The sequence below is a fragment of the Ipomoea triloba genome, chromosome 14, assembly GCF_003576645.1.
Source record: "Ipomoea triloba cultivar NCNSP0323 chromosome 14, ASM357664v1".
Classification (NCBI taxonomy): Eukaryota; Viridiplantae; Streptophyta; class Magnoliopsida; order Solanales; family Convolvulaceae; genus Ipomoea; species Ipomoea triloba.
Window position 1 is genome coordinate 13,067,900 of NC_044929.1, and position 15,378 is coordinate 13,083,277.

A 15,378-nucleotide genomic window follows, 5' to 3' on the forward strand; every position below is an offset into this window, starting at 1 on the left:
CCCCCCCCTTTTTATGAACTTACGATGTGGGATCTTTTGATCCCACATCTTTACAGTTTTTTTTAATTATTATTATTATTATTATTACGGAGTATTATTATATATATACCCTTTTGGTCATTTTACATGTTAACCGCTAATCTAAACAGCTAATTTAATCAAACATCTTTTTACAAATCGCTAATGCATTCCGCTGGTCAAACTTGTTAATACAATCCGCTATTTGATAACCGCTAATACAACCCGCTACCGCTAACTACTAACCGCTGATAACCAAACAAGCCCATCATATGCACTATTTGTTGGCAGCGTGGCACCCATGTGATGCCGATCATTTTTATGGCAAGATGGTTAACCTCATTATAAGTGGTGTGGGGCTTGGATCACCGTATTTTAATAAATATAGACAAGTGTTAATGTACATATTTATACTTTGCACAAAAAGCATTGTGGTCAAGCGGCATAATTGCGACTTCTCAAATGAGAGGTTTTAGGTTTGAATCTCATACGATAACATTATGTAATTATTTTGCCAGTGAATTTGGAGACTATCTTCTAGCTGTACTGTTAAGCGTTTTCAAATGCACTATCATAATTATATATATATATATATATATTATTTTTCAACCATTGATTATTTTAAATGGACGGATGAAATTAATTTGTACATTCTCACGAAAAATCTAATTTTCCTTTGATCATATTTCTATATATATATATAGTAAGCAAGTTTTAAGGCATTGTATAATTTATAAAAATTGCAGAGGGTATAATTTAAGTTATAAGCTTTAATTTTATTATGAATACTAGTATTTTCGCCCGTGCGTTGCACGGAATGGATTTGTTATAATATTTAAAGAATATTTGGATCAATATACAATTATATATATTATAACATCGAATATTATATAGCGCAATTGATGAAATTGATTGGATCGATTATGTTTTCTGATGTTTTCCTTTAAATTAGAACAAATAATTGTCCAATTACCCGGGCGTGGATAAATTTTTTTTATTATATATTGAGATAATAAAAATAAATATGAAATTATAAAAAAATTCTAATATTGAACGTGTACATTTATTTGATTATAAGATTAGTACAAAAATATTACTCAATTAATTGAATAATATATGACTTGTTTGTCTAAAATTATCTTAAAAAGATCTATAAGTAATATGACTTATATAATTATATTATGACTTATATAATTATATTATTACTAAAAGAAATATGAGAAAATGAGAAATAAATTAATTGTAATTATTATAAAAATAAATTCAACGACCAATGCTTAACTTAATTATCATAATAATTATTAGACAATTATTATTAGTCAATTACACTAATATATGTGTAATTATACTTTTATACTTTAAGTATATTCATTTTCTCCATATTGCATTTAGTTTTATCTTCCTCCTCCATATTTGAATGAATTAATTTTGATTATTATAAAAATCTAACAACCCATGTTCAATTAATTTTTTTAAAGTTTAAATAACTTAGAGTTTTCAAAAGGAAAGTATAATTAACTATTAAAGTTTTTAAATAATTTTCAGTCAATTAGTAATATCCTTTTCTTTTCCCGATAAATGATTTTACTTTTATTAATAGTGTTGATACGTGAGCATATATATTATCAATTTATAGATATTAGTTAATTTCTATTTTACATTTTCTTAACAAATAAGCTTTATTAATTATTGTCAATGATCTTGTAGTCCAGTGGCATCAAACCCTTCCCTTTATACGGGAGGTGGTGGGTTCGAGTCTCAAAAAAAAAAAGGATTTTACTTTTATATATAGTATAGAATATAGATAACGATCTTTTTATATTTTAAATCAATTAGTAATATCATTTTTCTCGGAATAATGGTCAAATAAACTACTGAACTACACACAAAACTGTAATTAGGCCATCGAACTCAAAAAAAAATGCAATTGGATTCCTGAACTATATAAACTCATGCAATTAAGTACAAATTGACATGTTTTCAAAAAAAAAAAAGAAGTCCAAATTGACTTGTTTACCTACAATTGTGATGACATGGTGGTTACTAATTTTAAAATAAACTTTTTAAATAATTTTAATTAAAATAATTAAATAATAATAATAATAATAAAATTTTTTTAAAAAAAAACATACGTCTCCGACAGTTCTTTTATTTTTTTAATTTTTTTTAATTATTAGTGCCGATTGTTATGTGTAAATTAATATCATGCAACCTTATCTAGGAAAAATGAAAAGAATTACGTAGTAATATTTACCTAATTTTCGTTCCATTTTTAATTGATGATGTAGAATATTATTATTGAAATATTTCCGTTTCATTTTTAATTTCCGTTCCTTTTTTAATTTATCTTTAATATTGTTTATAATATGCCTTTATTATTTATGATGTAGAATGTTTTCCTTTTTTAATTAAATTGCAATGATATGACCATTTCCTTTTTCATTTTAGTTAATTATGGATATTTTTTTTTATTTACAGTCAATTATTAATATTCATTTCCTTTTATATATTCAATCAATTAGTAACATCAGATTCATTTTTAGTCGATTTTTTTTTATTTTCAGTTAATTAGTCAATTAGAATAATAGATCCACTGGTATTTTTACCTAATTTCTGTTCTATTTTTAATTAATGATGTAGAATATTATTATTGAAATATTTTCATTCTATTTTTAATTTACCTTTACTATTGTTTAAAATTTAAAATATGCCTTTACTATTCTTATGTTTTTATATATAGTATAGATTAATATTATGCTAATTATGACGTCCATGTATTATGAATAAGTATGGTAATTAAGGAGTATATATTATAATTAAAAAATAATGTATATTTTAATTTCGTTTAATTATGGACGTAATATGTGTATGTTTAATTTTCTTTAATTTTATCCGTAATATATATGTGTATGTTTAATTTTCTTTAATTATGTCCGTAATATGTGTACCATTAATTTCTTTAATTGATTAGATAAAATTACGGCAAGTATAAAAAATCGTTTAATAAAAGTATAATGTTTGAACTAATTTCTCAATGACCATAATTATTAAGATTTTATTCCAATGTAACCATTAGCATAATTTTATATGTGTAATAATCTGTGAATTGAAATAATTTACATAATTGTATGGACGTAATAATATGTGAATTAGCATAATAATACGTGAATTGAAATAATTATCATAATTTTGTTAATCTCCTCTAATTATGGATGTAATATGTGTATTATCAATTTCGTTAACTGATTTGATAAAATTTATATTACAAACAACAATATTAATTCATTAGTTGTCATAATTTTTAAGATTTTATTCAAAAGTAATCAAATGAAATGCACGGGTAATTGACATTATCTGAAGTAAAAATATATAAAATTATCGTAAGAATGAAATCTCTATGTTTAATGACCATAATAAATTTAGATGTTAAATATAGTGTAATTACCACGGATTATTTAGATGGTAAATAGTATATGGTAATTAACAATTGGAATGAATAATTGAGGATTTATTCAAGTATAGTAACCACCATTTTTACCAAATTACATAAGCATCCGTAAATGGGGAAGATCAAGATTGCAAATTCTACAATATATAGATGAGCATCCGTAGATTGCTAATTATTTTGCACAGTACAACTAAAAAGATGGATAGTTAAATAAGGTATTATCATTCAAAATCTTGTAATACAAAGTTACAATACAATGCATGTTTTTCCATTAGAAATTACCAATCAAAGTAATGTGATTAAAATATATAGTTATAGAAAACATTTGATTGTTCACTACAATCACTCTGACAATTGTAATTTTACATGCGTGATACGCCCATGGCAAAATTGGCCTAGCTACTTGAAACCTTATCAGCAAAAATTAAAGCATATTGAGCTGTTAAAATCAAACTAAATCACAGTACTACAAAATACTCTATGGAATGCAGACTACACCATAAGGATCTCCAACATGCAGAATGAATCAACTAAAAATTAAATCATACCGCATACCATAACAATTCTACGCGTGTTAAAGTTCGATCTTCGACTTCGTAGAATTACAAATTATAGATCTCTAACTAATAGTGAGAGTACAGATATTGGTACGTTGTGAGAGAAGAGTCATTTCTCATCATTATATAGTGGAGGATAAACATAATAAGGAAGATTTTTCAAAAGGAAAGTATAATTAATTTTAATTTTATGTAAATATAGATGATTGACATGTAAAAATTTTACTACAATATTATATAATTTTTTCATTCTAATATAGGTAATTACATGTCAATTATATAAATATATATAGATATATAGATATAGATATAGATTATCATATCACTAATCACCAATCACCAATTAATTAATTAATATCAACATCAATCTATATAAATATAAATATTAATATATAACAATATTACCATATCACTAATCACCAATCACCAATTAATTAATTAATATCAACATCAATCTATATAAATATAAAGAGTAATATATAACAATATTACCATATCACTAATCACCAATCACCAATTAATTATTCTTTTTTAAAATAATCACCAATTAATTAATTAATATTAGTATATATTAATATATTATATATTAATATATTAATATTACGAATAATACCATATACCATATTATCAATTATCAATTATATATCACCAATCACCCATCACCCATTAATATTAACAATATTACCATATTATCATATTATCATTATCATATATTACCATAATAATATTATAGGATAGATAATTAATAAAATAATAAAATAATAAATAAACAAAATAAATGATTTTACCAAAATACCCCTAAGTTTTGGGGGGAAAATTTGAGAGGAGGAAATTGTTTTTATATATAGTATAGATTATTAGTGCATTTAAGTTGTAAATTTCTTTTGTAGAGTCATTAATATTCAATTATTTAAGACGTTGCATTTAGTAATCGTTGATGATTGTAGTATAAATATTTATCAAGTGTATTAAAGATATTTATTGAGTAATTGTTATTGTGACACACTACATATTCATCATTCATCAACATAATGGTTAAGACTCTATCATTTTAACATTGTGACATGTATAACCTTTTGATCAATATAGAAACAAACCTGCCAATTCTATTTCTAAAACATTATGATATCCATTAACATGTAGATGAATTGTTAATTGTTGCATTGCAGGCTAAACATTCAAATTTAAACCCACAATTAGCTGTACATATATCATAAAATAAATAAGAGTAATAATTGAATAAATCTCACATTATTGTATTTGGTACAAATGTATAATTGACATTAGTATAGATCGATGATATAGTTGAAATATCTTATAACTACCAAATAAAATAAAAGATGGCCCAAAGTGAAAGCTATTATTTTATAATCTTCACCATGGCCCAAAACGGTGCCGTTTCTTTTAATTAAAAGAAACGACATCTGTCTGCGCTGTTAGAAGTAAAGTAGTTCTATATTAGTATAACATATTCAGTTTCGTTTTATATACACTGCAGTTCCTTTCAACACAACTACAGTTTCTTTTCGATATAACTACAATTTCATTCGACATTATACACTCAAATATGTGAAACTGTTATTCAGTTTCATTTTATATACACTGCAATTTTCTTTCAACACAACTACAATATCATTTCGATATAACTACAGTTTCATTGGATAATATACACTCAAATATGTGAAACTGTTATTCAGTTTCATTTTATATACATCGTAGTTTCCTTTCAACACAACTACAGTTTCATTTCGATATAACAACAGTTTCATTTGATAGTATAAAAACAAATGTGAAGCAGTATCATTTGAGATAAACTATAGTTTCATTTACGGAGATCCATTAAATTGTGACGGTAACCGTTTTTTTACGATGTCGTTTTTGGGTCATGGTCCACGATATAACTATTGCCTACTGGTGTTGATCATAACAAAAAGTACATTTTAATATACAAAAGTAGATTATTTGTGTACTGAATGTATATTATACAATATAATATACTTTCAATATTCAAATAATGTACATTTTTAATATACTAAAAATACATTGTTTATGTATTAAATGTATGTTATTGATAATATAATTTACACAAGTGTGTAAACTATAATCCACACAATAATAATTTCACCTCACCGTATAGGAAAAAGGGAATAAGCCCTTACCTAGTAACTTCCCTAAGATCTAGCCTAACAAAGAGTCAAAATTTTTCCAACATTTTCCCCCCTGCGTTTAATCAGAGGAGACGAGAAAATATATAAAGTGAGAGTGAAGGATATAAAGCACACAGATTTCGTAGAGCCAGAAAACGTAACCCAATACACCACCCACAAATCGAAAGATTAAATCTTCAACTTAACATCCCTCTTTCTCTTTTTTCTCCAATAGCACCTTTTAAGGCTTCTTTCCATTTCGTAGTATGCTTTCTTTCTCTCTTTACCTCTACGTATAGGTATCTACAATTCTACATATCTGTTTTTATTTATGTTCTTTTCAAGCAATGATTTTATTCAATGTATGTATATTACGGTAGGAGAAGGCATATGCATATTCTCGGAATTATTTTTTCTTTTATGGTTTATGAAAGTTGGAATTTAATTACATTTCCTAGATTGTTTTTTTGTTTTCTTTGTGTAATTAGTGTAGGGCATGATTTCGGATTTAGGGTTGTTGTGTGTATATGGGTTGAAGGTTCTAAATAATGTTTGATTAATGGTGTATTTTTTTTTGTTTGGATGTTTTGATCAGGCTGTTTTTCTGATGCTAGCTTCACAAAGGAAGCAAGAAAACTAGAACAGAAGGAAAACAAGAAAACATAAATTTGGATTTAATTTGGTGGTGGTGAAAATTTGAGTGATTGCATTGGGAAATTGGTGTTAGAACAAGAAGCTTTTTGGAATTTTCTTTGTGGTTTTAACTATTTTGTGTTGAAGTCAAATTGCAGCTTATCTAAGTGCTTGGAGAAAATTTTAAGAATAAAGGGATAGTTTTCTGTGGGTATTGGGTGAATTCACTATGCCAACATCATGGGCTGATTCTGTTTCTGTGGCTGATGGAGCCACTGCTGCTTCATCTAAGACAGCCTATGTGCCTCCGCATCTTAGAAATAGAGGACTTCCTTCATCGACCCCTTCTACCCCCACCCCAGCTGCTTCATATGCTGGTGCTATTGCATCAGGAAATGATAGGGTTGGGTATGGTGGTCCACCTGCAGGTGGGAGTCGCTGGAATGGTCCCAAAAATGAATTCCGATCTAGTTATGGTGGTAGTACTAGTAGTAGTAGTTGGAATAGCAGAACGGGTGGTTGGGATCGGGCTGGGGAACGAGAGGTTAACCCTTTTGGAGATGAAGGAGAAAAACCATTTGATGACCATGAGAATTCGGGCATTAATTTTGATGCTTACGAGGATATTCCAGTCGAGACAAGTGGGGAGAATGTGCCACCTCCAGTGAATACTTTTGCAGAGATTGATTTAGGGGAAGCATTAAACAATAACATTAGGAGGTGCAAGTATGTTAAGCCAACACCTGTGCAGCGGTATGCTATACCAATTTCGCTCACAGGACGGGATTTAATGGCTTGTGCTCAAACTGGTTCGGGCAAAACAGCTGCTTTCTGCTTCCCCATTATTAGTGGAATAATGAGGGGCCAATTTCCAAGACCACCACATCCACGCATGGCGTTTCCTCTCGCTCTTATTCTTTCTCCTACAAGGGAGCTTTCATGTCAAGTGGGTTTTTGATATGGTTTTATGATATCCTGTGAATTGGTTCTCTAAACTATGTGTTCTCATAAACATTTTGAGCTTTTTTTTTTTTTTTTTTTTTCCTTTCTGTGTAGATTCATGACGAAGCTAGAAAGTTTGCATATCAGACTGGTGTCAAGGTGGTTGTTGCCTATGGTGGAGCACCCATAAATCAACAGGTCCTATTCTTTCTAATATCTTCTTTAATAAAACCTTTTGTAAGATGAATGTGTTAATAGGTCACATAGATTTATCAAAAAAAACCTATTTAATCCATATAGTGTAATATTACTAGTGTAATTCCTGCTATACTCAAATACAGTTAAGAATTGTTGAGCTAAAGTTGAAATTTTTGTTTAGTTTCACCTTTGACATGCCAATCACTTCGTTGCTAGTATGTGCTTTCTAGCAAAACAGTCCACATGAGCCCATCACTAAATTTTTGTTTAGTTATCCTTGTAATTAATCTTCCCAATTTTGTATGACAGCTTCGAGAGCTTGAGAGGGGCGTGCATATACTTGTCGCCACTCCCGGGCGGTTAGTTGATTTATTGGAGAGGGCAAGAGTTTCATTGGAGATGATTAGATATCTGGCTTTGGATGAAGCAGATCGAATGTTGGACATGGGCTTTGAACCTCAGATAAGGAAAATTGTGCAACAGACAGACATGCCTCCACCAGGCATGAGGCAGACAATGTTGTTCAGTGCTACCTTCCCGAAAGAGATTCAGGTTTGTTATGCTCATTGAGTCGTGTTTAGGCCCAGACCAGCATAATAGCTCAAGAATAGGTATTGAACCTGGTGAAAGATTAGGAAGATTTTTTTACCCTCTTTGAATATGGGGTAAATTTGGTTTGGCTCATATATAATGTAGAAACTAGAGAGCATTCCACCCGAAACAGGAATTGGTAGAGTAGCTTAAGAAGTTATAAACACCCCTTGATCCTTAAATATTGTCAATTATGCATTATTTGTAACACTTCTGGGTTCTTTACACTAATAACCCAAATAAAATATTTGGATAGATTTTTAAGTATACCATGTTAATGACATTTTTGCAATTTTATCTGAATGTAGAGATTAGCTGCAGATTTTCTATCAAATTATATCTTTTTGGCTGTTGGAAGGGTTGGCTCAAGTACTGATTTGATTGTCCAAAGAGTTGAATATGTTCAAGAGACTGATAAACGAAGCCATCTAATGGATCTCCTTCATGCACAAAGGGCAAACAATGTAAATGGCAAGGTAATGTTGTAGTTCTCCTAATGGATCTCATTCACCTAAAGCACAGTCAATCAGTTGTTGAGTACATTGATCATTTTTCCATTATTAATTTTGCAGCAAGCTCTTACCCTCATTTTTGTGGAGACAAAGAAAGGAGCCGATTCACTTGAACATTGGCTTTACCTGAATGGTTTCCCTGCCACTTCTATCCATGGTGATAGGACACAACAGGTATATATTATACTTAGATATCTATTTCTTCTTTACTAAATGTAGTGTCTAATTTAGCCTTGTTAAGATTCCCACATTGAAAAAAATAAGAGAGAACATATGAGTTTATAAGGCCATGGGTGACTAGTTTATTTATTGGACTCGGTCTTTTAGTGTGGTTTGGCTCATAGCCTCATATGCATTATAACCCAGTTAGTGACTCCTAAATTGAGTCTGTGATGTATCCTAAACATATATAATATAACCTAACATAGGTTTTATCTTAAAAGAACAATGTCAAAATAAGTAGTGTCACAATAAGAAAAAAGCGCCATTCAAGTATAATTAATTTTTGCAGGAAAGAGAGTATGCTCTCAGATCATTCAAAAGTGGCAATACACCAATTCTGGTTGCAACAGACGTTGCAGCTCGTGGCCTCGATATCCCCCATGTTGCACACGTTATCAACTTTGACCTTCCAAACGACATTGATGACTATGTCCACCGCATAGGAAGAACTGGACGAGCAGGAAAAACTGGGTTGGCTACGGCCTTCTTCAATGAGAACAACTCTTCGATAGCAAAACCGTTGGCTGATCTAATGCAAGAAGCAAACCAAGAAGTACCTGCTTGGCTATCCCGCTTTGCTGCTCTATCCTTCTCCTACGGTGGGAAGAATCGGCGTGGGGGAAACCGTTTTGGCGGCCGTGACTTTCGAAAAGAGCCCGCTTACAATAAAGGCAGCGCTGACTACTACTCCACAAGCAATAGCAATACTGGTTACGGTGGTTCAAGTGGGTACAATGCGGCATCTAGTGCTGGCGTGGCTAGCGCGTGGGACTAATTGGTCGCGATGCATTTGAGTCCCTAAGGTTAGCAACTTAGACTTGCTGCTTTATAGGTTAACCACATTTTTTATTTTTTTGGAAAAACATGTGTGGTTAATCAAACATAAGTTTAGGGCTGAATTATGTGTGTATATATATTCAACTATATTCAATTATTTTGGTTAGTAGGGTTAGTTAAGTTAGTAAAGATTGGATGTTTAAAGAAAGGTTTAGGTTTATATTTTCTTTGGTGGGAATTTGTAAATTTTTGTGTAAAGTCCACCTGGAAACTAGTACGATGTCTTAGGTGAGGATAGTCTCTCTTTGTACATAAACTTTTATATGCCTAATGGTATTACCAATTTATATTATTATTCGTTGTTAACATTCATTATGGATAATTTTATTACTTAAAATCACCAAGGTTTCTGACAGGAAAGAATAAACTAAGTTTTCTGGCTTTTTTTTTTTTTTTTTTTTTTTTTTTTTTTTTTAAATAAATATTTTTCTTTTATAACTCAAAATGTATAATATGTATATTACAATTTACAGTTGTTTGGTAGGCTGTAATTTATAATTCAATTACAACCTAATTCTTTGACATGCACAACTCTATTGTTTGGTTGGAGAAAATTGTAATTCCCTCCTTTTGTGGAATTGGAATTCAGCCGCAGATTGGAAAAGAAAAAAAGAAGAAATAGACAAAATTGCCCTTGATTATTATTACACGAGCATTTTATTCTTTATATCACTTTTTTTATTTATTTATTTTATTATTATCAAAGATTACAAATAAGAAATATTGAAAATCATTTTCTTACATTTTTTAAAAACAAATTTATGTTATGTTTTTCTTTTTCAGTTTAATTAATTTTCTTTTGATTATTTAGAACAAGACTCAATATTTCAATTATACTTTTGCATTGTTGGGAATGATTTAGGTCATTACATTATTAATAATGCTTTTGCACCCTACTATGAATTTTGATACTCATTACTATGTTTGTTTGACTACTTTTATTAGCCTACTATTAAATTCAAATCATTTCATAAATACAAAATCTAAGGGAGAAAAAAATAAAAAATAAAAAAGGACATTATCAATGCATTAAATATGAAATTTTAATATATACACACATAGCACACATATATATGTGTGTGTGTCTATATATATATATATATATATATATATATATGTATATAAATTAATTAATTAGTTATTTATTTATTTTGATTATAATTCTTATTCACTACGAAACAAAGTGACTTCTACTCAAACTCATTATTATTACTAAATATTTAATTTCTATTACCATTCCGATTTCAATGTTTGAACCAAACACACCCTTAAGGTACCCAAAACGAAATTAATTCCTCGTATTCTAGGAATTAAAATTCTAAGGAAAAAAAAATTATCCTACTGACTAAACATGAAAACTCATAGTTGTAAAGAATTTTAAAAATGTTGGAGAATCAAAGGGGCTGTAAGGATTTTGCTAATTGAGCAAGTTGGAGAATCGATTAAACGGGCTCTTTTAACCTTAGTGCTTAGAAGAGACAAAAGTGTCAAATACAATTAATACTATTTAAGTCATTCTCAATAAATTTGAAGAAACCATATTTTGTTTTTGAAAATGAAGTTTTGTTGTTAAACTAAATGATTATTGTGTTTATGCTGTGGCACAATTAATTCCAATAAAAACAATTATTTGTAAAAGTTTTAGTATTATAAAAAAAATTATTTTTGAGAAGTTCGAATATATAATATCAACTTATCAGTACGAGTTTTTAGGAATAACTATTTCTATTACAAATGAAGTATATGATTTTGTGAAATAGAAAATGAACCAAGTGGTAAGATATATAATAAATCAACTTTTATGTTAGAAAATTATACGGGTTTGTCATTAAAAAATATTATACTTTCTTGTGTATAAGTTGAAGTATATGTACATTTAAACTAAAAGTATAAATTGATAATTATTCTACACATTTATTATTATATATTATATGCTCAACACTTTCATGTCCCCTCTCCATGTGTAGGCCAAATACTTTTTGATAGGACACACATAACACATGAACATAGTAATGAGCTTTTATGGGTCTGATTGTGATGCCAAATTAAATGATGATTTTCATCTTAACTAAAAGTCTAATTAAATTGATAAATGAGCTACATATTATTATTTATATATTATATGCTTAACAATATACATTATTATTTATTAATTATTATTAACTTTTAATTCTCTTTCAAATTATTTTTTGTCATGTTTCTCGTTCTTGTTGTTTGGTATTTACCATTTCGTTCGGTAGAACTTGTGTTTTCCGGTAAACAAACAAAATTTGCAGTTTGGAAGATGTGAAAGTCTTTGGCTATTGAGACTACCAATTTATATTCAAAATATTCTTAGAAATTGGAATAATTTTAATTTAGAATATTTTCTTATAAATGTAAGCAAATAATTTTAACATTCTGTAGTGGGGTTGGTATACATTCTTTAGGTCGATGAGGTAATCGCATGTGATAGTTTTTTTTTTTAAAAACAATTCTTTGATAATTAAGTTGGTATTGAGCTTCACTTGTGAGAGTTTTTATTTGTTTTACTTATAAAATTTAAATAAGAAATCTTATTTAAGAGTAATTAAAATAATTTCTTCTAAAATAAAGAGATCAATATGTGAAAGCGTCTACTTTATTTTGAGGTTTTTTTTCCCATTTTTCTTAGTGGGTGAGTGGGGTAGACGTAGGTCTTTGACATTGCGAAATCAGCCAAGGGAGCAAGTAGGTTTATGGTCTGTCTATTAGCTAGCTTACCGTCTCTCTCTCTCTCTCTCTCTCTCTATATATATATATATATATATATATATATATAGACAAGGGATCAGGTGCAAAAGCTTCTCCCAGGTGAAATACACGGATTAATCATAACCTTTGATCTTGTCAAAATCAACAACCCAAAATGATGAACATTTAAAAAAAATACTGTGGCATTATCGGCATTTTGCGTAAGGTCATAACTTAAGGTATGTAAATTTAAAACTTAAGATGCTTAAGTTCAAAGCTTAAGGTATATAAGTTTATAGCTTAAGGTGTGTAAGTTTATAGCGTTAGGTGTCTAAGTTTAAAGTTTAAGGTGTTTAAGTCTAAAACTTAAGGTGCATAAGTTTATAGCTTGAGGTGCATATGTTTAAAGTTTAAAGTGCGTCACTTTTTAGTTAAAGGTGCATCAGTTTAACTCTTAAAGTGCGTATGTTTAAAGTTTAATATGCATTATTTTCAAGCTTAAGGTGCATAAGTTGGAAGTTTAAGGTGCGTAAGTTTATAGCTTAATTAAGGTGCATATGTTTAAAGCTTAAGATGCATTGTATATGTGTGTGTGTGTGTGTGTGTGTGTGTGTATGACCACGCATTCCCGTGCGGCCGTGCGGTTTACACAACTCAATGTTACGAAATGCACCACTCAATGTTACGAAATGCACCACAATGAAAATGCATAAAAATACCTCATAGCTCCCCTGTTTCTAATTGTGCATTTCTGAACACTGTGTGGTGTATTTTTTCATACCTAGTAGTGTGCTTTTGGTGATGTATACCTAATAATGCATATTTGTGTGGTGCATTTCTTAATATTGAGTGGTGCATTTCTTAATATTGAGTGGTGCATTTCTTAACATTGAGTGGTGTAAACCGCACGGCCGCACGGGAAGGCACAGCCACACCTGAACATGACCATATATATATATATATATATATATATATATATATATATATATATAGTCCGTTTCAGGTGTGAACCATTGCTATCATATGAACTTGTGAACCCCCTCGCTCGCACCTTTGAGATGTGAGATTAGGCAACCAATATATGAGAAGTGGTGCAGTAGTGCATAAGGGTGTGAGATTAGACAACCAATATAGTCGGTTAGGGGTTTGTATCCGCGTTGACTAACCAAATCGGCGAAGGACATGAAACCGGCGGGTATTTTTCTTCGGGTTGGGTGTATTAAAATCCCACCCGACATGTCCGAATATCCGATTTAGGCTAGGGTTTGTGTAGACGTGTTTTATACAATGTCGTTTAGGCTAACTATATAAGCATCCTTATCGCGACTGGCATCCATTATTCACCCTAATTTGAGCAGTCGCATCTCTCAATCTCTCATTCGTCTTCTAACTTCTAAGAATTTCTCTCGTTTTCCATCTCCGATTCTCTCTACTTCTCTATGATATCTCTAATTCTCTCTATTTCTCTGAGTTCTCTAATTCTATATATGTTCTCTCTTCTCAGTTCTTGTCTTCGAGTCCCGGGCGATTTCTCATCTCTCAATTCTCTGTTAGTCTGTTTTGCACTTTGAGACTTTGACTCTTTGAGTCTATCTTTCGTTCTAGATTTCTGGGTGGTCTAGTGGGCGGTGACTTTGAGAGTCTGAGGCGGTGACGGTTGGTTTTATGAACTTCTAGTGGAAGCCCTAGGCCGTAGCCCTTGCTCCGATGACCCGTGTAACTGTGTTGAAATCGGAAGCCTTGTTCTTTTGGGGATTGATTGGAGAAACGAAGTAATTCTGAAAACCCTAATTTTATCACTTTATGTTTTGTGTATTAAATAAAAAGAGGCGTTCATGTATAAAATATAGTGGAATCTCAGCGCTTGATCCAGTCTAGATCAACAACACTGAATGAAGGAAAATTTTTTAAAAAAATACAGTGATATTTTAGTAATTTTTTTAACTTTGAACTTTGAAGTGCATAATGTTTATACTACAAGTGCACAAGTTCTCTTCTACAGGTGCATAAATTTCATACTACAAATGCACTAGGTTATACTACTAGTCAAAGAGTAATAACTTTGAAGCCCACAAGTTTTGTTCCACAGGTACACAAGTTTTTTTTTTTTTTTCAAGTGCACATGATTTATAGTTTTATACTACAAGTGCATAGATATAGAGTAATATAAGTTAAAAAGGCACTGTGATATTCTAATAACTTTTTTTAACTTTAAATTGTTGAGTTATATAGTTGTGATTACTTCACTCGTGGTAATAGGAGGAGGTGGAATCGAATTTCTAAATATAAAATTAGAAATACATCAGTCTAATTTGCGTGCTAGTTATGCTAAAAATAATTGATTGTCACCTCTCATTTTCTAAACATACAGAACTATTTTTGAGCAAATGACGCCGGATTTATACCGGACTATTTCTTTAAAATTTTAAATTTTCTATTCATCCATCAAAGTGACATTTTTTTAATATATAGTTTTTTAATACCTTGTATTATCAAACATCAAATTCAATTAGTATTACCCAATTAAGTTGGTAAGACTATTAACTTGGTAACCATAAGGT

The 15,378-nt window shown here is 29.9% G+C and overlaps 1 protein-coding gene across 3 annotated transcripts; it reads left to right on the forward strand.

The window, feature by feature from the left end:
- Positions 1-6,309: 6,309 nt before the first annotated feature.
- LOC116004873 (DEAD-box ATP-dependent RNA helicase 37-like) lies at positions 6,310-10,413 on the forward strand. 3 transcript variants are annotated; one of them, XM_031245064.1, is made up of 7 exons: positions 6,310-6,469; positions 6,766-7,749; positions 7,860-7,943; positions 8,253-8,495; positions 8,843-9,010; positions 9,107-9,220; positions 9,558-10,043. In XM_031245064.1, the coding sequence occupies exons 2-7, from the start codon at positions 7,033-7,035 to the stop codon at positions 10,041-10,043; spliced, it is 1,812 nt and encodes a 603-aa protein (XP_031100924.1). In that variant the 5' UTR covers positions 6,310-6,469; positions 6,766-7,032. The 3 variants fall into 3 exon arrangements, with proteins under 3 accessions (XP_031100924.1, XP_031100925.1, XP_031100926.1); XM_031245065.1 differs by having other exon boundaries at positions 6,325-6,434; XM_031245066.1 differs by lacking the exon at positions 6,310-6,469 and having other exon boundaries at positions 7,033-7,749; positions 9,558-10,413.
- Positions 10,414-15,378: the final 4,965 nt, after the last annotated feature.